Source organism: Nilaparvata lugens, chromosome 1, assembly GCF_014356525.2.
Source record: "Nilaparvata lugens isolate BPH chromosome 1, ASM1435652v1, whole genome shotgun sequence".
Lineage (NCBI taxonomy): Eukaryota > Metazoa > Arthropoda > Insecta > Hemiptera > Delphacidae > Nilaparvata > Nilaparvata lugens.
In genome coordinates, this window is record NC_052504.1 from 83,436,499 (window position 1) to 83,461,025 (window position 24,527).

The 24,527-nt window shown below is 33.8% G+C and overlaps 2 protein-coding genes across 2 annotated transcripts in view; both read right to left on the reverse strand.

Annotated features, from left to right (window-relative positions):
* Positions 1-2,730: 2,730 nt before the first annotated feature.
* Positions 2,731-5,364, reverse strand: LOC120356591 (sporozoite surface protein 2-like). Its single transcript, XM_039445545.1, has 2 exons — positions 4,254-5,364; positions 2,731-4,214 (listed from the first exon to the last, which is right to left on the reverse strand). The coding sequence occupies exons 1-2, from the start codon at positions 4,735-4,737 to the stop codon at positions 3,895-3,897; spliced, it is 804 nt and encodes a 267-aa protein (XP_039301479.1). The 5' UTR covers positions 4,738-5,364; the 3' UTR covers positions 2,731-3,894.
* A 310-nt stretch (positions 5,365-5,674) lies between these two features.
* Positions 5,675-24,527, reverse strand: part of LOC111058404 (oocyte zinc finger protein XlCOF6-like) — a 44,899-nt gene continuing 26,046 nt past the window's right edge. Inside the window, exons 8-10 of the mRNA XM_039443195.1 lie at positions 23,648-23,795; positions 22,450-22,713; positions 5,675-6,913 (exon numbers count right to left, since the gene is read on the reverse strand). Of these exons, the coding sequence (XP_039299129.1) occupies positions 5,889-6,913; positions 22,450-22,713; positions 23,648-23,795 (1,437 nt within the window). The 3' untranslated portion in view covers positions 5,675-5,888. The remainder of the gene's footprint in view (positions 6,914-22,449; positions 22,714-23,647; positions 23,796-24,527) is intronic.

A 24,527-nucleotide genomic window follows, 5' to 3' on the forward strand; every position in this document is an offset into this window, starting at 1 on the left:
TTATTTATAATTGCATAAGTTCGTATTATTTTTATCATTATTTTTCATTTGTATCTGTACAATTTTTATTGTTAAGGAGACATATTTGGGGAAACCCGTTGTCACCATTGTGAATAAATAAATGAATACTATTGATTGCGTGCAATAACGAATGCAATTAATAACTAAAATAACATAGTATTGTTTCTCGAACTTTCTTTGCTTTAACTCGGGCTGTCCTGTTGCCAGTATGGCTTGAAGGAGATTAGCTTTTGATGTTAGCATTTTTGATACACCAACCCCAACAGCCATTAGCCGTTTTCACACCGATATCTCGCCGACACGACATACAGAAAGGATTTACTCTGATGGACAGTATAAGAGGAGGCTGCGGTTTATAACTGCGCGAGGTCTACTGTTCACAGAACTACTAGTAAACTGGAATGTAGTAATTGTGAAAAATTTTGTGAAAAAGATGTTTTCAAAAAAGGTTCAATGAACATATTATTCAGGCTTTAAAATAAAAAAATACTACTGTATTTAGATGAAAACTGTAGCTGTAGGGGTCACGAAATGTGTAGGCAGTGGCCAGCCAGCTAGATTGCGTCATCACCACCAACCAAGGGTTTTTAACATCTTATGAAATTTATTTGTCAAAAACAAATGATTGGATTTTGGATATACAATTACGTCAGCGTCACCGGAAATTTAGCACAAACATGCGCGTGACACCTACCGTCTTTTTCTATAATTATACCGTGAGAGATACTGCTCAAAGATCGGCGTTCGCTGAACATTTAATTGAAACTAATCATAGTTATATCGATATAAATTCTAATATGAAAATATTAAGCTTCGGTAATGAAAGTAATAGATTGAATGTAAAAGAATAATTTTATAGATTAGTCCAGTCAAATGGTCGTTTTTCAGGAAACAGCCCCGAAAGAATTTTTTTCGACGGTTCTATATGTATTTTGGGGCGCTGAATTCGAATCTGAAATTTGCTGACACGCCAGAGGGCGGCTTCACTCCCAAAATTTCGGACTTTTTTCAATTTTCCAATTTTATCTCGTGAACCTTGAGTTTCTCAAGAAAAATCATTCTCGACAAAATTTAAGAGAATAAGATTTCCAATGAATTGAGTGGTCGTGCAGGATTGTACCATTTTTGGTTCCGGAGCTACGAATTTTCAAAAAAAGAGTATTTTTTAAGGGGTTTTCAAAATTATGCAAACCTACCACTTGCGATTGGTCTCAAATGAAAGAGAATTACATGTTCTATAAGCTATGTTGCCTTAAACCCATATCTTGCATGACTGTTTATTATCGAAAAACTGTCGAGACTGTGAAAATGAGGAAAATATCGCAAATTCCTTGATTTTTTTGAATCGAACGTATCTTACCTCACGATTATATTTTTACAAAATTCATCAAATCTCACATGAAAGAGGAGATTCTGTTCTTTAAATCAAGACCAAGTACCATTTTTTATCATTCCGGGTTACCGAGATACATAGTTTTGAATATAGAAATTGGCCATTTTTCTGTTTATTTAAATAGGGGCTAAAATACACTAAAAGTGGATTTTTTTATTCATTCATCAAATTTCAATTATGATACATGATTTTGAACCGCCTTGACGAGCTAAGAAGAATGAGCTGTAGTACGAGGAGATCTGATCATTCTGTCAAAAGTTATGAGTGTTTAAAGTTTTGATCCTTGACGTATCCTTATGACGTACCCCCCACTAGGAAATACTGAAATTAAATGTTTCTAACGGGCGAATCTCATAGAAAATAACCCACGTGAGATGATTTCAGCCGAAATATTTACTTTTTTGTTAGGAAGGCCTTAAATAGGTATTATAATGAAAAATTTGTATTTTGGCTGTAGGACATGATTTTCTATTTTTGGGTATATCCCCCCTCCCCACACTACTAAATTCGAAAATTCCTAAGGAATCCTGTTCATAATGAATTGTTCTTTCACGTGATGTGTGGTTTTTTATCTATACTAGAAAAATATGCATGTTGTATAGGGTAGAAGTGGAAGGTTTGCATAATTTTGAAAACCCCTTAAAAAATACTCTTTTTTAGAAAATTCGTAGCTCCGGAACCAAAATTGGTACAATCCTGCACGACCACTCAATTCATTGGAAATCTTATTCTCTTAAATTTTGTCGAGAATGATTTTTCTTGAGAAACTGAAGGTTCACGAGATAAAATGGGAAAATTGAAAAAAGTCCGAAATTTTGGGGGTTTTGGGAGTGAAGCTGCCCTCTGGCGTGTCAGCAAATTTCAGATTCGAATTCAGCGCCCCAAAATACATATAGAACCGTCGAGAAAAATCCTTTCGGGGCTGTTTCCTGAAAAACGACCATTTGACTGGACTAATCTATAAAACTAAAATTTAATAAATATGATTCAATTTGACATAAATAATCCTATTTTTGATAAAATTAAAAGTAAATAATGATTAAAATTTAATAGCTTCAACCAAAAATAATAAATTAATTAATCATATGAAAATAAGCATAATATGTTCATATTATCATAGAGAAACAATAGCGTAAGTAGATATCACATGAGTAGTATAAAAAGGAGGACTCTGGGACACAAGTGTCCCAGAGTCCTCCTTAACCTCAAGGTCACCCATGACGTCATAACCTAACCCAACCCAAGTTTTTGACCTAACCTAACCTCAAGGTCATCAAAAAAAAAAAAAAAAAAAAAAAATTAAAAAAAATAAAAAATTGAAAAAAAAAATTAAAAAAAAAATTAAAAAAAAACAATAAATAATAAAAAATCAAAATTAAATAAAAATAAATTAGAATTAATTTCACGACCTTTGGGAGTGGTGGGAGACTGTTTGGGTATATATATGGGAGCTCCTAGCCATAAGAGCTATCATTGTGTTGCTGACCTAGTTGGAGACAAGTTGCTGTTTTTAGTGTGTGCTACAGTGCAGTTAAAGTAAGTACAATCTATATTGTTTATTATTATTTTAAAAGACCCATTTTGATGAAAATACTTTATGTGGGGATGTCTCCTCACACATCATGATGATGATTCAGTTTGAGAGAATTTTAAAAGACCCATTTTGATGAATTCTATATTGTTTATTATTATTTCAAAAGATCCATATTGATAAATACTTTGTGTGTGGGTGACTTTAAGATGTCTCCTCACACACACACATCATGATGATCATTCAGTTTGAGATAGAGAATTTTAAAAGACCCATTTTGATGAATACTTTGTGTGGGGACTTTAAGATGTCTCCTCACACATCATGATGATCATTCAGTTTGCATACTATTCATTTTTTCTTAAAACTATTCTTGTTGAATGGGCATTGTAAAATCCAACCCTCCCATACTAGAGATAACCACCCATACAATATTAGAGAACCACCCATACTAACGGCATGTATGTCGTTTTCAGGCAATATGGAGCGCAATGCATCGACTTCCTACCCTTCTCCTCCTCCACCTCGCCCTGATAGCCCACCTCCACCATACAGCGAATTGACCCCAGTTACCCATCGATCAGTCACCCCCTCATCCCCTCTCTACCGCCAGTTCCCTCCACAGTACAGTTTCCAACCACCCCGTCCATTATCTCCACAAGATACACCAACCTCAAGGTCACCATCAATTTTCGAGCCATCCCGACCCAGTACACCACCCTCCCCATCAATGATAGACGAACCATCCTCTAGACCAAGAAGCCGAATGTCCTGCATCAGCGTCCTTACTCCATCATCCTCATCATCATCCTTAAATATGGTTCCTCCAACACCACCACTAATGATGGATGTAAGATGTGTATCGCAAGCACAGAGGCGAAACTTAATTTTTCAATGTCTAACCTTATTTATTCTGATGTGATGGGTGTAGCTGTACTGAGGGGTATGCTTAAAGGAAGGTTTGGGGTGGGAAGGTTGGGTCATCTGGCACCCACATTAATCGAAAGTCTCCATGGTTCCAGGGTTGGAATTGATGTGGTTGAGGGCGTGGCTGGGTACTTGGGTTTCTTGAATTAGCACTGGTTTGGAAGCATGGAGGAGGAGGAGGAGAAGGAGATGGAGGATGAGGAGGAGGAGTAAGAAGAGAATGAGGAGGATTTGATGTAGAACGGTTAGGCTGCTGGGTAGAATTGTTGGAATGTTGAATACTGTTTGGTAGAGGAATGCTATTTGTTTGACGGTTGATATTGTTTGGTAGGGGAATGCTATTTGTTTGACGGTTGATATTGTTTGGTAGGGGAATGCTATTTGTTTGACGGTTGATATTGTTTGGTTGGGGAATGTTGCCATTGTTCAGAGTAGGATTCAGAGTTGGGCGGCTAATAGTAGGATTGAATGGTTGTTGTGGGTGATTGATAGGTTCGCAGGGTAGGGGATTGATAGATTGTGGGCCATTGACGCAGAATGTTGGATTACGAGTTTGGGTAGAAGTAAGGCTTCGATTTTGTAGGTTGTAAGGAGCAGACCTGTAGGAATGGAGGTTATTGTTGTGGGGAGCTTGTCTAGGGTTGGGTCCAAATGTAATTGGTGGTAAATGAGGATTGTTTGGAATGAATTGTACTTCCATTCTACCCCTTGACATCAGTTCATTGTAAGCCCTTTGGTCTCCCTCATCATGAGGTACCCACATTATCACTAGACGTCCTCTAGATATCTGGTCAGCAAGGTAGGCTGCTTCAAGCCTGCTGTTCATGTCAATACCATTGGATCGGATCATGGCTGAAAACGACATACATGCCGTTAGTATGGGTGGTTCTCTAATATTGTATGGGTGGTTATCTCTAGTATGGGAGGGTTGGATTTTACAATGCCCATTCAACAAGAATAGTTTTAAGAAAAAATGAATAGTATGCAAACTGAATGATCATCATGATGTGTGAGGAGACATCTTAAAGTCCCCACACAAAGTATTCATCAAAATGGGTCTTTTAAAATTCTCTATCTCAAACTGAATGATCATCATGATGTGTGTGTGTGAGGAGACATCTTAAAGTCACCCACACACAAAGTATTTATCAATATGGATCTTTTGAAATAATAATAAACAATATAGAATTCATCAAAATGGGTCTTTTAAAATTCTCTCAAACTGAATCATCATCATGATGTGTGAGGAGACATCCCCACATAAAGTATTTTCATCAAAATGGGTCTTTTAAAATAATAATAAACAATATAGATTGTACTTACTTTAACTGCACTGTAGCACACACTAAAAACAGCAACTTGTCTCCAACTAGGTCAGCAACACAATGATAGCTCTTATGGCTAGGAGCTCCCATATATATACCCAAACAGTCTCCCACCACTCCCAAAGGTCGTGAAATTAATTCTAATTTATTTTTATTTAATTTTGATTTTTTATTTATCGTTTTTTTTTAATTTTTTTTTTTTTTTTTTTGGATGACCTTGAGGTTAGGTTAGGTCAAAAACTTGGGTTAGGTTAGGTTATGACGTCATGGGTGACCTTGAGGTTAAGGAGGACTCTGGGACACTTGTGTCCCAGAGTCCTCCTTTTTATACTACTCACATGGTATAGGGTGTTTATGTCGCAACTTTTACTGTTATCTCAAGCCGATTACTGTCGATTATTGTCAATTTTACCTGTTTTGTTGGGGTGAGAGTGTATGAATGGCACAATATGAGAGACTACCAGCGTCATAAACGCTAAAGCTTCATAGGAAAGAACTATGTGGACTATCAGCTTGAGATAACAGTAAAAGTTGCGACATAAATTCCCTATACCATGGGATATCTACTTATGCTATTGTTTCTCTATGATATTATCTAATATCATCTCGTTTATTTTTTACACCCTACATAGTAAAAAAAAGAATAATAATAATAATAATTTGAATGAGTATTACATGTAGTCACAAACTTTCAGCTGGAAGTTGTTTCTCCTATATGTGTTCTTATATGTCTCTTCAAAGTAGAAGATTGAGCACATTTATATTCACAAAACTCGCAGCTGTAAGGTGTTTCTCTTGTATGTGTTCTGATATGTATCTTCAAAGTAGAAGATAGAGCACATTTATAGTCACAAAACTCGCAACTGAAAGGTGTTTCTCTTGTATGTGTTCTGATATGTCTCTTCAAAGTGGAAGATAGAGAACATTTATATTCACAAAACTCGCAGCTGAAAGGTGTTTCTCTTGTATGTGTTCTGATATGTCTCTTCAAAGTAAAAGATAGAGCACATTTATAGTCACAATACTCGCAGCTGAAAGGTGTTTCTCCAGTATGTGTTCTGATATGTGCTTTCAAAGTACCAGATTGAGCACATTTATAGTCACAATACTCGCAGCTGAAAGGTGTTTCTCCTGTATGTGTTCTGATATGTTTCTTCAAAGTACCAGATTGACCACATTTATAGTCACAATACTCGCAGCTGAGAGGTGTTTCTCCTGTATGTTTTCTGATATGTCTCTTCAAATTACAAGATAGAGCACATTTATAATCACAATACTCGCAGCTGAAAGGTGTTTCTCCTGTATGTGTTCTTATATGTTTCTTCAAATCACTTGTACGAGCACATCTATAGTCACAATACTCGCAGCTGAAAGGTGTTTCTCCTGTATGTGTTCTGATATGTTGCTTCAAAGCATACGAATCAGAACATTTAAAGTCACATAGCTCACAACTGAAAGGCTTTTCCCCAGTGTGTTTTCTCATGTTGTGTCTCTTAATATTTCTGATCCATGTGGTTTTATAGCTGCAGTCAGCACAGCTATAGAGCTTGGTCTTTTTGCCAGCCACAGTTGGCTCAATGTACGTTTCCACTGGAGAGATTGAATGCTGATTCAGTCCACCCACTTCTTTTGTATTGGCAGTTTCAGATGTGCTGCAGTTTGAGGACCACATCTCTGGTTCATCCTCCATTGAACTTCCTTCTGCCTCTTGTTCAACTGCAAACACCAATAATGCAACTTGTAAATGATTAAAGCAGAATGGATACAATAAAGCAATGATAAAATCTAGTGTGTAGCACTCAAACAATTTTCCTTGCCTTACCTAATCATACCTCATTTATTATTATAATTATTCACCTATTGATACAATAGTTTATACAAACCAAGAGTCTTACAACCGGATGTAGATTATAGTACATAATGTATTAAAGTTAAATATTTTATTGGATCGTGGACAATCAGAGGATTATCAGAGGAATGATAATAATGTAGTAATCATCATCATCATCATCATCATCCATCATGGACTAGGCTTGTAAAGCCTGTTCCAGTGTCCACCACTTCCTCGGTCTAATGTAGTAATAAACACATTATTCAATGAGCATTTTTTTTATTGATATGTGAGAAAAATCATCTATAATTTTTGGTTCAGACCATGGTATTCTCTCAACTGGCATACAAATAGATTGAATTGATGCAGATGGCCACTCATGTCCTTATGGATTCAAAACATTAGAATACCCTAAAATATATAGGAAACTTCACCAGTGTTTTGTCACAAACTGTAGGTAATGAACATCAAAACTAAAACAATAAACTGACATGAAATTTTATTGTCAGCTCTAGTTTGAAGAGTTGAGTATCCACTATTTAACGTCTACTCAGAAGAGCAACATGACTACAATTGGCAAACACAGCACATTATTGCATATCAGTTGTGCTGGAAAATTGGAAATAAGATGATAATCTGTAGTGAACAAAAGTAATCGAGTGAAGGTCAATTTATTGAAAGAATAATACGTTGATGTTGTCAATACCATTATGTATATAGTAGGTATAAATTGAAACAGGAAACACACGACATAGATAGATTAAGAACACTTAGAAACTTACATAATCGGAAATTTTCGATAGCTGGGCTATACTAGTGGTATATAACTTAATATACCACAATACCTCCTCGCAAATTATTGAAGGAATGTGTATAAATGCAAATTGTACCTAAAACTGTTGTATTTTTTCTTTAGGGCTACTCTTAAATATAAATAAAAATTATAAATCCAAGTAGCTTTTTAAAATTGTTTAATCACGACATGTTTCGGCTATATAATGCCATTATCAAGTGATTGGAAAATAAATAAAATGATTCTAAATAAATATTTATACTGAAGCTACTTATTTTTGATGTGTTTGTCCATTCATATGATTTTATAAACTAGGACTGCAAATTTTAGATTAAAATTTCCATAATTCTATCAAAAATAGGGTTATTGATGTCTTATTGCTAACATATACATGAACAATATTTTGAAAAATCTAAAATAATGAATAATAAAAATCCTCTAATAGTCCAGTCAACGAAAGATTATAGAAGGAAAAGTTTGGAACACAATTTTTGATCCCGCAGCTCTTATAAGGATAGTAAGTAGGTAAACATATCAAAAGTCCTCATCCCTACCCCTTGTGCTTAAGGGATGAGGGTGGTTTAAAAGTTGAGTTTTTCATTTCTGGCTTACACGCATGTATCTTGAGAGCAATCCATTTTAGTGACATGAACTGAACAAAAATGAAGCTAGATAAATTTCCTACGAGTTTTTTTGTAGTGCTTTGTGATATCTCCTTCAGTTTTTGAGATATTCGCTTTTAAAACTGTGAAATCTTTAAAAAGACAGTTCTTCTACTAACTTTTTACACTCAAGGGTTTATTACTAAACAACAATACGTCGAAAAAAGAAGTACTTAACGTTGGGTTGTAGAGGATTCAATTCTCTTCAATTTGATTTATTTCAAATTCTGGATGAAATTTGAATTATGATTAAGCATTTATATTGGATTGCACTGAATCAGATTATTAATATATATTTTATATTTTTAATATTATTCAAATTGAAATATTCTTTAAAATTCTCCTGTGAATGGCAAATTACTTATCCTTTTGTACTCCTGAGCGAAGCTCGGTCCCCGATATTATGAGCTAATCATCTCTTCTTTTTCCGAGCTGCGGTCTCGAATTGTAAATTCAAATTGATATAATATTAACTCCAGACAGTCACAGAGTAAAGCTGCGTCAACACCAATAGATTCTATAGATTCTATTAGATTGAACATAACTTATCACATGATGAACATATGTGTTTTTCATGTGCCGTTCAATCTATAATAATCTGTGAGGATTAAGTTATTAACATTTCGTTAATAACTTTGGTGTAAACGCAGCTTTAGATGCCAAGATTTATCATGGCGTTCCGAGTTACGGATGATAATGTCAATGAAAAACATCATTTTCTCATGAAATCTTTCCCATAAAAAATTTAACAGATTGTTGTTCTACAAGCGTCTCTACATGTTACAAAATGAAAATCCCAGTGAAAAACAAAAAATGCCACTTGATAATTCCCAAATCATCTTTTTAATCGTAGCTCTGATTCAACTGAGCAATAACTTTCTGAACTTACTGAGTTAATAAAGTAACATTTAAAATTATCATAAGCGCAATGGGACTTGGGATTCCATCAATTCAGAATAAGTATTATACCGGTATTCATTTTTACAGGATTGAAGTAGTGCAACATTTAGATTAGCACACCAATAGATTTTATTTGTAGCGGAGTGAGTTCATTACTTTCATATCAAAGTTCTACTTTTTCCATTATGATATAGTACGACTACTGCAAAACAATGTCTGGTAGCCCTGGTAATGTAATGTAATGTATGGTTGATTGGAAGTCTCCAACCAGCCTGATCAGATTTCTTAGTGGGGCCATTGGCAAACATTTTAAAAAAGCCCTGATATTATTAAAATGACTTTATTCCTAGTAGATAGCATTTCTAGTAGATGGCTGAATATTCTTGTTACCACATTGCAAAGGATGTTCAGTGAGGTCTACTGTTATCTGGACTACTAGAGTATTGTAACTCCTAATGTCAGATTGAGTAAGAGCTTGAAATTTATTCCTATCTAGTGTACTCCATGTTCAATAATCTGCCTTTATCTTATATTAGAAGAAACTTGCCTCTGAATAAATTAAAAAACGCACTAAATGTAATTCTGAATGAAAATGCTTATTGTTCCGTAAATTAATTTTCAAATTGTTGAAAATGTGATATTCAGTGCTGTGAGTTTATAAATAGTTTATGTCTTTTTTCAATGTATGACTTAATTTATTCAATTGTACTGGGTGATGATAATTATGACTTGATAAGACTGATTTGATGAATGATTACACTATTCATAAGATGACTACTAAGATGTTATGAATTGAATTGCTCATTTATTGTATAACAGACTATAAGCTGAATCCTTTAGACAAGGCCTATTCGCCTAATCAACATCCAAATTGTTTGTATTTATCGGTCAATATATTTCTTATTCCTAGACGCCAGCTAAGAAAGGGGTTTCAATTTTCGTAGAATAAGCACGTAATTCAAAACTGTATGTTTTTCAAAAAATGTTGTGATTTCAAATTCAAATTTCGTTTATCATACACATAGGCTATACGAGAATTAAGAATTAATGAGAAAGTGTCCCGGAATAAGGTTTATGATTTTTGTTCTTCTGTATTTATACTAAGTGACATATTTATCAGTGATGGCTCTTAAACTGTAGGTTTATTATTAAATAACGAGTTTGGAGCACCAGAAAAATGGGATTATATTTTATTATAATAAATATTCAAAATTACGTTTCCAACCCACAATTATTGTCTTATTGTCATGTCCTTAAAGTTACTGTAAACCATATCGGTTGAGACTAATCAAGGTTTATTTAGGGTGGTTTTAATTATTAGTTTATGTGTTACAAATAGTTCACCTAGATTTAGATGGCAATTGAAACATAATTGATCTAACTAAAGCATGATATTAGTGTCAAAGACAGAAATCTGCGTTTTATTTCATTATCATGAGAGAGAGAGAGAGAGAGAGAGTGCGAGATAGTGAGCCCGAAGGAAAGGGTATGTGTAAGAGAGTGATGTGGTTGAGTGGGAGTGACAGAGTTCGATATATTATATGCTATATGGTGGGTGAATAATAGTGTGTCCCTTACGCTACACTCACAGATATATATATATATAATATATATATATATATATATATATATATATATATATATAGTACATAAACCATATCCATAGATTTTGGAAGCGGCATGCTATCTTTTCAATCTTTTGAAACAGCATTTATTGTCTAAGGTTGGTGAAAGAAGTTTTCTGCATTCCATAACAACAATCTGCAGACTGACGTCTCGGGTATTAGAACCAAAAGGCCTTGCTTTATAGAACTATAAATACTCATTCAGTATTACAATGCCTTGCTTCCATGAAACAAAGCAAATGTTTCCCGTTAGGTACTTCTGGAAAGCCCGGTCAATTTGTCATCGGTGGTGTCCAGGTAGAACTACCCTGCTCATAGACTATGTTCACTGAAGCGTAAAACCAAAGTTAACCAAATGCTTCTATTTCTAAAAATTCTATTGCCAGGTATAAAGTACTGCACTTTGGCGGCAGGAAATATTTAACATGTGTTTTCTATATTGTACCCTTCCTGGAAAAAATAGATTTTTGTTCAGTATTGTTTGCCTCCCCTCTACGAGGATGCTACCTGTGCGTTTGCGTTGCGAGTTCAATAGTTGACAAAACACATTCAGTCGACATGGAATTGGTCAAGGAAATCGTAACGCTCCGCAATACTACATTATATCATATTGACGATGGATTTTTCTATCGGGTGACCTCCAGCGACCAAACGCGTATCTATTTAAAATGTAATGTACGCGAGTGTGCAAGTCGCGCCTCAATGCCACTTCGTATGGCAAATAGAACTTTTGATAGTTTTCTTATCACTATTAATCATAATCATCTTCCCAACCCAACGTTTGTTGGTGTTACCGTGTTGAGGGAGTGCATATTGCAACGTTGTTCCAGGGAAACAACAGAGCCACGACACATCTTTGATGAAGAGTGTGCCAAGTAAGTACCCACATCATCATTATTTTCAAGTTCAAGTACGTATATGGAGTATTATATAAAATCTAACCGCATGTAATATACACTTAGACTATTATTAACATTTATAATAATCTCCATCAGAAGTTAAGTAATTCTTATTGTCCCAGTGAAATACGTTCCCTTAAAGTTTCTATTCCCCTCATATCTATTATTCGATGAATATCACAAGGAATCATATTAATAAAAATCTAGTGCTTGATTTGATGTAATTCTTTCGATGTGATGTAAGCTTTTGAGAAATAATTTGTAATTGTTAAAATGAATCGAGTCCAATTAATCACAGTTTATAAAGTTCTAATTTAAATGGGTAGATATAGTTAACATAACAGCGCAGAGTGACTGGGTGGAAATTAAATAGATGATTAGATAAAAGAGCAAAACAAAATTAAATAAACAGAAGAGCGAGAAAGCATTGAATGCAAGAGGACCCAAGCCTGGCGACGATGCCAACAATATTTTATAATTAGATTATAAAAATAGTACCAGTTGATCATCCGTCGAATTATTTCAAGAATCAAAAATGTCACAAACAAAATAATTGCATTGACAAAAGTCACTTCTCAAGGATACAATAACATAACATTGATACTTTGTATACAAGTGAACGTTATACAGGTTGTTCTGGAAAAAGGTGCCCAGAATCCAGGGAGTGATCACATCAAAAGAAGAAAAAAAGTTCTAATTAACATAGGTCCGAAATTCTTAGTTATCAAATTATACAGAGTGAAAGATTTCGTCTGAATTTCAGTTCTCCTGCCCTACGGGTATTTGTTGGCTGTCAATTAAAACGTTGAATTCAGCGTACTTTATGTAAAATGAACTGAGAGATTGAATGAAACCGTTTCCAGACCGTTAGCTACAGTATTTTTTAAGATATGTGACGAAATACGCGAAACTTGATCTAGAAAAACAAGTTACTTCAAACTTTGAAGCAGATTTACTATGTTAAATGTACAATCAACACAAAATATTTTCTCACAGAAATTGTAGAACATCTAATTTCAAAGAGAAAGATGTAGGATAAGTCTATAATATACAGATGCAGCCTTGAAAAAATAATCCTTAATTACATACAAAACGCATGAAAAATAGAGAGCTTAACAGATTTTGTCTATTTTTCATGGATTATTTTTTCAAGGTTGCATTTGTCTATTATAATTAGGCCAGTAGGCCTACACACATGATTTTTCTTTGAGTACTAATTGATTCTTGACAACTAAATATCTCTATAATAGATGGCTGTATATTTCCTACTTAGTTAAGAAGAATCATTTATCAAAGAAATATGAAATTTAAGAAGCAATTAAGTAGATTACTACTGCTTTTCAATACTACATAAAATATGCAAATGATATTTAATTTTGTCAATTAATAGTATTATTTTACCGTTGATACAATAATAATGTAACATGCTATGTCTATATGTCTATCTATCTATATATATATATATATATATATATATATATATATATATATATGTAGCCTACTTTGTTTAAAAGTGATAGATTATTTTGATAATTTTGTTTTCAGGCAAATTTTTAATACAGAACAATTTTTATAAAACTTGTATTTATTATTTCTCAGTTTATCCCTCTATGAAAAACAATCAATATAGTCAATTTGATCACTTGACAAGTAAATCACTGATCGAAACTTTGAACCTATATTCTGTCTTTTTGAAAAGCTTTTTATTCCATTCAAATCTGGAAAATCAGTGAATACTATAGAGTGAATATTATAATAAGTAGAATTGATCCCGTCAACCATGTCCTATTGTAGCCTATTTACAACTAATTTTCTTTGCAGATGTGGTTGTGGTTTAAGATTTGCATCTGTGGAGAGAAAAATTATTTTATTTTGTTTAATTATAGAGAAAAAACAATATTGAACAACAAGGTACAATGGATTAATGTTATAAGCCTCCATAAGTGTAGGGGAATGTCAGCTAGCCTTCAACTAGCTTGAAGCTTGCTTAACCCAACTGTCCAGTTGGAAGTGCATTTGGTAGTGCTTATTTTGGGACTACATTTGGTAAGTGCATTACATAATGGTGTTTCATGTTTCAAATCCATGAACCAGTTACATGCATAGATGTAACTAGATAGATAGATTGAATAGCATTCACTGCTCACCTAAATCAGGGGGATCTGGAACTTGTCAAAAAATCTAAATGGTCGAACAAAAAATACACAGCCCACAGTAACAAATACACAACACACAGGGAAAGAAAACATTATACCATTCATGTGAAGTAATGTTGAATATACTATTCCTTTGAGTAAAAAGCACTTTTAGAGAAATCTATCTTTAAAACTTTCGATGAGATCTGAAGTTGCGTTCATTCATACTCTTCATGAAATCAGGTAAAATATTATATAATTGGATGCCAGAGCTTCTGTTGCATATTTTTCCATTTTCATCGAAAAAACACACTGGCGTCTGCCGAACGTAACTTTATCACAATGCAGCACCTTGCATTTTCCTTTGATGTCTCTCAATAGAATTTGTTGAACTATTCAGTTGGAAAAATAACTAGTAGTTCTGTGAACAGTAGACCTCGCGCAGTTAAAAACCACAGCCTCCATCAGGGTGAATTATGTGCTGTTATGACGTGACGTATCGGCGAAATATCGATGTCTAAGCCACTAATGGCTGTTTGAAATGTATCGTCAATAATTATTGATATTAAGTATAATTATTATAATTAGAATGATAATAATTTGTTGTAAAAAACTTCTATCATACCGAGTTGAAATACCTACTTACCGAGTTGTAAGCAGAGAAAAGTCGAGAGAAAATAACAAGCTAACTACTTTAAGTTATCAATATTGAATGCCTCATCGCTTGCAATAGTTCACACGACAGCTGATTTTTACCAAATAACATTGGGATATTAATTGCATGCGTCATTTCATGCAATTAATAGTCCACTCGACAGCTGATTTATGATGAATAGTTCTATAGTCTGATTTTTACGGTAATACTGGCGTTTGAAAGAGACTCTTTTTCCTTTTGTTTTATCCTTGAAATGCAAAATTTCAAAAAACCTTGTATATATATGAACGTTGACGCGCAATTTAAAGAGTAACATACCTGTTAAATTTCATTGAAATCTAATGCCGTGTTTCGCCGTAAATGCGGAACATAAAAATATTTGGACATAAAGAGAAATGCAAAACCGTCGACTTAAATCTTAGACCTCGCTTCGCTCGGTCAATGAAACTTTGGATATCTGAGTTCTTTTTAAATTACTATTCTATTCTACTTGATCTACTGAGCCAGTACCATTTTGATTTTTTTTTCATAGTACATGGCACTATTGAAATTAACTGTTCTATTGATTTATTCTAACTTTGTCTACAGAATTGTGAAACTGCATATATGAGGAGTAAAAATTATGTTTAATTTGTTTGTTATCCACGTCTGCATCTATTTTCAGTTTGAAGAACTGGATATCAATCTTGATTATTCAAATTTCTTATTGTTCAACATACACACACATTATTTACATACATATAAAAACAAGATGATACACAATTTTTTTAGAACAATAATGCTCAAGGTAAAAACCTGTGAGGGGAGAAAAATCTAAATTTTCACATGAAAACGTCACTCGAGAATAATTATATCACCCGGCCTCACAATAGAGAGTCTTAGAGTCCTTGACTTAGAATAGTTAATCTCACAGTTGTACAGTCAGTGTGAGTGAGATTTTCTGCACACATCATGCGTGAATACGCCGGATGGATCGACTCGTATAATTTGAGGATGGTGATAATGATGAGGAAACATGATTCTGTTAAAAGGAATAGTCTCCATCTCCATTATATTCTTATATAGGGATTTGCTTGTGATCATGTTTCTATAATTTTATCAATTCGAAGATCAGCCTTCAAAAATTTAGGTCAACTTATACATTTCAACTCACGTTGCTACACGTTTCAACTTAGCAAAAGGACAGAGGGGATTAGTATTATTATTCTCTAGAGCCCTGGAAATATCTCTGTTATTGTTCTTGGTACCTTATACAAAAGGGACTCCATAATACAAAAACAAATCAGTCCTTGCCGGACAAAGCTAGAGGAAGAAGAAAAAGAAGAAGAAGAAGAAGAAGAAGAAGAAGAAAAGAAGAAGAAGAAGAAGAAGATGACAGGAGGAGAAGAAGAACAAGCGAGAAGAAGAAGAAGATAATAGAAAAAGGAGACAGAAGAATAAGGAAGAAGAGGAAGAAGATGAACAATAATAAGAAGAAAAAATATAGATAGGAGAACATTATAACCGTTGAGTACACTATTTTATCTATAACCACTCTTTTGACGAATTGAAAACTTATAAATCACTGGTGGTACTCCCATACAGTAACAGTCAGGGGGTATTCAAATACCGTTGGATAACATCTTTCCAATATTGTTACATTCATCTAGAAGTATATAATCTGTTCTTTCTTACATTGATATCACTTATGTATAAGTTACTGCAGAATCAAAATTATTTTATATTGACTGAACAATTAAAAGTCACATTGAAATAGTTATTTTGGAGTTTGGTAGAAATAATACATTTACATGGAACTCAATTTATTCATTGAAGGCAATCTACATAATTCTAATAGGTTCTGATAACACATAGTGATAAAATAGGTGTTCAATTAATTAATGAAGCCTAACAACTTGAAATATATTTCAAATTATTTAAGATTAAATTGATTCTACCTCGGTGCAAGTCAGCTTCACATTTGTACATGTATCATTGTATCGAATTATTAAATATTTGATGATTTTGGTAAAACAACATTTTAATCCTGGACTAGTAGTTCTATGAACAGTAGACCTCGCGCAGTTATAAAACACAGCCTCGTCTCATACTGTCCATAAGAGTAAATCCTGTTTGTATGTTGTGTCGGCAAGATGTCGGTGTGAAAACGGCTAATGGCTGTTGGGGTTAGTGTATCAAAAATATGCTAACATCAAAATCTAATCTCCTTCAACTTACTGGCAACAGGTCAGACCGAGTTGAAAGCAGATAAAGGTCGAGAGAAAATACTATGTTTTCTTTCCGTTATTAATTGCATGCGTCATTGCATGCAATGAATAGTCAACACGACAGCTGATTTTTTACTAAGTTACATTGATATATTAATTGCATGCGTTATTGCATGCAATTAAAAATCCACTCAACAGCTGAATTATTATGGATGATTCTATTCTGATTTTTACTGTAATATTGGCGTTCGAAGGAGACTTTACCTATTGTATTAACCTTAAAATGCAAAATTTTCAAAAAACCTTGTATATACGTCGAGGCACAATTTAAAAAGAAATATACCTGTCAAATTTCATGGTAATCTATTGCTGCGTTTCGCCGTAATTGCGGAACATATAAACATAAAGAGAAATGCAAAGCCGTCGACTTGAATCTTAGAACTCATTTCGCTCGGTCAATAAATCGAAATTTTAAGAAACCACAAATATCCTGGATGAAAAGGGGAATCAATTGTTATGTATAGATTTGAATCTGAATGTCTAGGATCCACTAAACAGTCTACTAAATTCATCATTTTTTCTCCACAGGAGAAACGTTTAAAGCTGGCTTCAAATGATGTCACCACATTATTAACATATGTAAATTATATATTTATATATGTATGTCACGTGGATTGAAGGAGCGTTGTTTGTGACGTTGTTTGTTGATTGAAGGAAGATTCTATTTTACTATTTAAATAAATCATAATGTAATTTACTTATCCACTTCGAGATTTACATAGTGATAATAAGTAGGAAATGAAATGTATAGCAAACACTTCAGTTGCTATGTAGGCCTACTGTATTGTATTCTGTTCTTATTTTTTACTAAAGTGATGAAGTATCAGAAAATACTATCATTCAGCATTGTTATGTATTATTTTCAATGTCATTTTTTTCTCTTTCTTTTCAATAATTTAAAATTTGTTATTATTTTAAATAAGTAGATAACTTAACTATTGTTTGTTTTTAATCATATTATTTGTATTTATTTTTTTCGTATTGTTATAATACTTGATAGAGAGTTGAGTGTAAGAGAGGTTCGACTGCGCCCTAACTTCGCTTTCTAAGAAGAATAAAGGCAGTCATTCTATTCTATTCATGTCACCATAATATATATGTATATATATTAAAAAACAGATGACATCCAATTTATTAGAGCAAATTGAATGCCTTCATCTTCATGTGTAGGCAACACACCACACCAACCTTGTTCCTGTGAGACAGACCTTGTCTCTGTGACACTACACTTGTTCGAATGGGACTCTACCCCTCTTCTTGTTCCACTGACACTACTTGTTCCAGTGAAACAGACCTTGTCTCTGTGAGACTCACCTTGTCTCTGTGAGACTCACCTTGTCTCTGTGAGACTCAACTTGTCTCTGTGGGAACTTGTTCCTGTGAGACTGCCATTTATAAAACGACTTGTTCCTATGAAACTTGTCTCTGTGACACTAATATCGTTCAAAAACACTACTTGTCTCTGTGAGAACTTGTCTCTGTGATACGGACCCCTTGAGAGCAATCCATTTTAGTGACATGAACTGAACAAAAATGAAGCTAGATAAATTTCCTACGAGTTTTTTTTTGTAGTGCTTTGTGATAATTCCTTCAGTTTTTGAGATATTCGCTTTTAAAACTGTGAAATCTTTGAAAAGACAGGTTTTCTACTAACTTTTTACACTCAAGGGTTTATTACTAAACAACAATACGTCGAAAAAAGAAGTACTTAACGTTGGGTTGTAGAGGATTCAATTCTCTTCAATTTGATTTATTTCAATTCATTGAAATACAGGCTAATAAATATTCCTATGTCAAAAGATAATAATTATAGAAAAGAGAAGAAAATAATGAAATATATGACAATAACAAAAATGGATATAATACCAAAACTATTGATAGAATGATTTACAAACAAAAGAAAAAGTAATACAGAATAGAATTAAAAATAAACAATAAAATGCACAAAATAAAGAATATGTGTTCCATATAACACAATTTTTAATAAAGCTATGAGAAAGGCCTTTACAAAAAACAAATTCATTCTATGTTACAGGACAACAAATAATGCATTCGAACTGATAAAAATGAAATCAAATTTGAGAGTGTAGCAAGACAAGTTCAAGAATCTATGAAGTGATTAATGATTGTAATGATTGCGGCAAATTTTATGTAGGACAAGCGGGTAGAAATTTCTATATAAGGTTTTTGAGAGCACATTCAGGCACTAAAATCTAAAAATAATATACAAAAGTCGGCGTTTGCTGAACACTTGATAAATTCAGGCCATAATTTTACAGATATAAATAAATTTCAATATGAAAATACCAAATGATGGTAATAAAAGTGGAAAACTGAATGTTAAAGAGGAATCCCATATTTATGCAGCGGCAAAATTAAACAGAGATAAAATAATAAATTTAATTCAATTAAACATCAATAACCCTATTTTTGATAGAATTATGCAAATTTAAATCTAAAACTTACAGTCCTGGTTTATAAAATCATGGACAAACATATGATCAAAAATTAATAAGAAGCTTGCATTATATATTTATTTAGTGTCATCTATATATTATGTAAAAATGAATGTCTGTGTGTTAGTTTGTTTGTTCCCTGTAGACGTAAAAACTACTTGACAGAACGGCATGAAACTTTGGGGATATTTTGTGTGATCATTGGGGATGGTTTCTGACCAGAAATTTTAATAGGGGTGCTAATATAATTATCAATTATTAATCCATTTTACAGACTCATGTTTTCGAAATTTTCGCCCGAGCGGCTACCGAAGAACGGAAAGATGATCATGATTCAAGATCATATTGTGATAATATGATTTAGCATCTAAAGTTACCAGCTGTAATAAACTCGTCACCCTGTGATAAATTGTGCACTGGTAGTTTGTCCATCTATGACAATCAACAACTATGAAAACATTAAATTCATCTTTGAAACACTGATTTAACCTATCTATTTTTTCAATTCAACACTTTACTGATAGAAATTACTACTAATTGATTGAGAAGAATATGTTTTCGGAATAGTAAATGCTGCATGACTAAGCACATAGAAAGTTTGTATTGAAATGTAAATGAAAATATTGATTGTCAGATAAATTTCATGATTCATCGAATAGTCAAGTGTGACATGAGATACATTGACTTTTTGGCGGTACGAAGTTCGCCGGGTAAGCTAGTTTTATATATTTTTCAATCAGTTGATAATAGCATTATATAGCCGAAACATGTCGTGATTCAACAATTTTTTTCTATTTTTTCTCTTATAACTTTTTAAAAATCGATGGGAAAAATCCATGTTGATTAAGAGATTATAGAGAATCAAATTCTCTTCAATTTGATGTATAATTTCACACTTTTACAAATTTCCCCACACCTTTTGCAGCAGCTTTAGTGTTGAGTGTGAAATCTCCATTTTCGCAACAATAGACAAATTGACAAAGGCATTTTGAGGGAATGTTTTAAACATAATTTTTGGCCAATCACCTCTTAGAGTGCAACCACACTAAAAGCGGAGCGTGACGTGGCGTGGTCAGAGCGTTCATGATACACACAGGAAGCGTCTGAGCGTCAAGCGTCTAGAAAATGGCGTTGTCAAGTTTACACGGACATTGCTTTGCGGGAACAATTACTGGATTTTAGCTAAGCCTGCTAGGACAGAGTGGGTTAATGGAATTAACTTGAATCGTAGACTATTTGGTGAATATCACCATCTGTTTAATGTTTTAAGAAAGCATGAGTAGCCTACAACATGCGAATGTCAACTTCAACCTTTGATTATATTTTGGAGTGAAGCCTGATTTGGAAAAAACATTCACTAATAATTATAATTTTAATTCCAATTATTGGAGGAATCCAATAACTGCTAAAGAAAGACTTTTAATTAAAAATTAATTACAAAGTTTAAAAGTTTATGTTTCCTTAATGGTTCCAAATTTTTTCAAAATAACTCAATATTATTTGTTACAAATGATAATTGAGTGGAATATTTGTAGTAAATTTATTAATTCAAGCCATCTAAATTCAAAATTTATAGTTTTCATGTTTATTTTGGACTACAATTTTATAAAAATTGTACACGTGAAAGTCTAACCTTATCTTGGACTTAGTCACTAATAAATTTGGAAGAAAATTAGCACAAGGACTACTTTATTATTTTATCTACCAATGCTATTACATAAGTGTCATTTTCATTGTAATTAAATAACACTATATTTCATAGAAATTTGAATGAAATGGATTAGAATAGCCTTACTTTTGATTACAAAGTGCAATAGATGAATGTTCTCTTTTGAATAATCAAATACACATTACAGGGGAATTTGGGCAAACATTAAATTTAATATACTAGTGTACTTGATGGTAGTAGAAAATGTAGTAGAACAAGTGCATTATTATGTACAAGAGTAGACTACTAGTATGTACATTAGTAGGGCACTCTCACTTTGATACTCCGCTTGTAGACGCTCCAAAAAACAAACCAGCTTGTTCCAAAGTTTGACGCTCCGCTCTGCGAGTAGACGCTTGCAGTGTATTTTAGCTCATTACTTAACATGATATTGTTCACGACGCTCCGCTCCGCTTTCAGTGTGTTTGTACCCTTAGAAAGGAGAGAATTTCAGTTTTGTGAGATGACAACCGTGGTGTATGTGGAGGATACTCAACACCGCGAGGAGCCCAGCCGTCCCCAACCACCCGCCGGAACACACCACACTGTGAGCAGCATCCGCTACTCCACCCCTCCACAGACGCCAGCGCAGGGCGACCCTGGCAATTTAAATAGAGGAGTGGGGAAGTGTGAGCCGATACTTACTCAAAACCTCAAAAAATGTTGTTTGTCGCCTTTAGCTGTGATGACACAACAATGTATGGACGATATTTGTGTGTACAACATGTTCAACACACTTGTCCTGTTATTAGTGACCAACTTACTAGAAACACAGTAAAAGAATTTGAATGAGCACACGTAGTCACAAATTTTCAGCTAGTAGTTGTTTCTACTTTATGATGTGTTCTTATATGTCTTTTCAAATTACTTGATCCTGCACATTTATAGTCGCAATACTCGCAGCTGAAAGGTGTTTCTCCTGTATGTGTTCTGATGTGTGATTTCAAATTACTTGATTGAGCAAATTTATAGTCGCAATACTTGCAGCTGAAAGGTCTTTCTCCTGTATGTGTTCTGATATGTTTCTTCAAAGTACCAGAATGAGAACATTTATAGTCACAATACTCGCAGCTGAAAGGTGTTTCTCCTGTATGTGTTCTGATATGTGATTTCAAATTACTTGATTGAGCAAATTTATAGTCGCAATACCTGCAGCTGAAAGGTCTTTCTCCTGTATGTGTTCTGATATGTTTCTTCAAAGTACCAGAATGAGAACATTTATAGTCACAATACTCGCAGCTGAAAGGTGTTTCTCCTGTATGTGTTCTGATATGTTCCTTCAAAGTAACAGATTGAGCACATTTATAGTCGCAATACTCACAACTGAAAGGCTTTTCCCCAGTGTGTTTCGTCATGTGTCTCTTCCAATGAGTGATCGATGGAGTTTTATAGCTGCAGTCAGCACAGCTGTAGAGCTTGATCTTTTTGCCAGCCACAGATGGCTCAGTGCACTCTTCCACTAGAGAGATTGAATGTGCATTCAGTCCACCCACTTCTGTTGCATTGGCAGTTTCAGATGTGCTGCAGTTTGAAGGCCACATCTCCGGTTCACTCTCCACCAAACATCCTTCTGCCTCTTTCTCAACTGCAATCACCAATAATGCAACTTGCGAATGATTGATGCAGAATAAAGACAATAAAGTAATGATAAAATATAGTGTAAAACACTCACACAATTTTCCTTGCCTCACCTCAATCATACCTCATTAATTATCATAATCATTATTTACCAACTGATACAATAGTTTATACAAACCAAGAGTTTTGCAGCCGATTGTAGAAATAGTATAAACATAAAACAAATTATAGAGTTGAATATTGGGTTGGATTATGAACAATCAGAGAAATAATAATAATAACAAATAAATTATGCCATTAGCTATTTTTTTATTGAATAATGATCCATGATTGCTGATCCAGACCATGGTTTTCTCTCAATTGACATACATATAGGTTGAATTGTCTGAGAATGATTGGTTATGTATATGGCTGCCTATCTTTTTTGTTTCAAAACATGAAAATACTGTTAAATAAATAGGAAATTCCACCTGTGTTTTGACACAAACTGTAAGAAATGTGCGTCAGAATTAAAAGTATAAACTGACATGAAATTGTGAGCTCTAGTTTGATGAGTGGGGTATCCACTATTCATCGACTACTCAGAAGAGCAACATGGCTACAATTGGCAAACACAGCACATTATTGCATATCAGTTGTGCTGGAAATAGGATGATAATCTGTAGTGAACACAAGTAATCAAGTCAAGTGAAATTTATTGAAAAAATAAGTCATTGATGTTGTCAATACCACTATGTATATAGTGGTAAATAATATACCACAATACTAATATATACAATACTAAATAATATACCACCTATAACTGTTGCTATGGCAACCACATCTGATAGCCATTACCCTTCATAATAAATTATTCCTTCATTTCCTATTTTTTCCATTTACAATCATGTGTTATTATAATTGATTAATAAAAATGAATGAAATAATAACACGAATCTCACCATATTCTTCCTCTTTGATGAATATTAGATTATAGCCAGGGATTAGATAATGTTGTTGGCTGAAATCATCATCAGTTGGAGAGCATGCAGTGCTGCACTCTGGCGCTGGTTCTTGGCTGCTATCATTCTCCTGCTTAACTCTCGCCATCTGCAATATTGACATCACAAACAATGAGAAGACAATCGATTATTGTTACATTATTGTCCCCCAGTGCAGTGGGGGTAGTAAAATTGTACCCACAGTAATCCCTGCTTGTTCGTAAGAGGCGACTAAAAGGGAACTCCCCTTTCCAAGCCCTTCTTCCTATGACCTTCTTCTTCTTTGAAATGCTTGGATCTTCTATTTCTAGAATGGCACCTTTCCATTGACTTAGCTTTGAGCCATTCTTTTGCAGTGTGCGGCTACAGAGATACAGGGAAAGGCTTGCTTCGGTAAGGTGTCAAACTGTCATCCTGTCGGTCGCGCACTGCTCTCTTTCCCTATCCTGTCCTCCCTACCTTGGAAAAATTCTTCTTTTTCATTTTATTTTTTCCTTATGCTGCTGCCTTGTAGTTTGATATAGCTATAGTGAGGTCCACGTTATAATGGCAGTGAAAGATAGGAGAAAAACGTTGCCAAATCTCTCCATTTTGCCACTGAGTGTACACAGCTGTTACTCAATTCATCCCACCAAATTTGATCCAATAATAATTATAATTTATTTGATAAAATAATCAGTTTAATGTCAAATTTATCAAGGAACATTTTTTTCTATAATTTGATTCGAAAATTAGCTTTCATAACTGAGATAAGATTTTTATTTTTATTCAAACCTGGAATGGTGGCTTATTTAAAAAGCTGTGATACAACAATCTGAATTTCAAAACAACAGAAATTAAG

What these genes read in the sequence shown, in the direction of transcription:
- LOC120356591 (XM_039445545.1), bottom strand. Translation starts at nt 4,737, where the DNA reads ATGTCGTTTTCAGCCATGATCCGATCCAATGGTATTGACATGAACAGC. An exon ending in CAATATCAACCGTCAAACAA is followed by an intron (nt 4,215 to 4,253) that starts ATAGCATTCCCC and finishes ACCGTCAAACAA; the next exon opens with ATAGCATTCCCCTACCAAAC.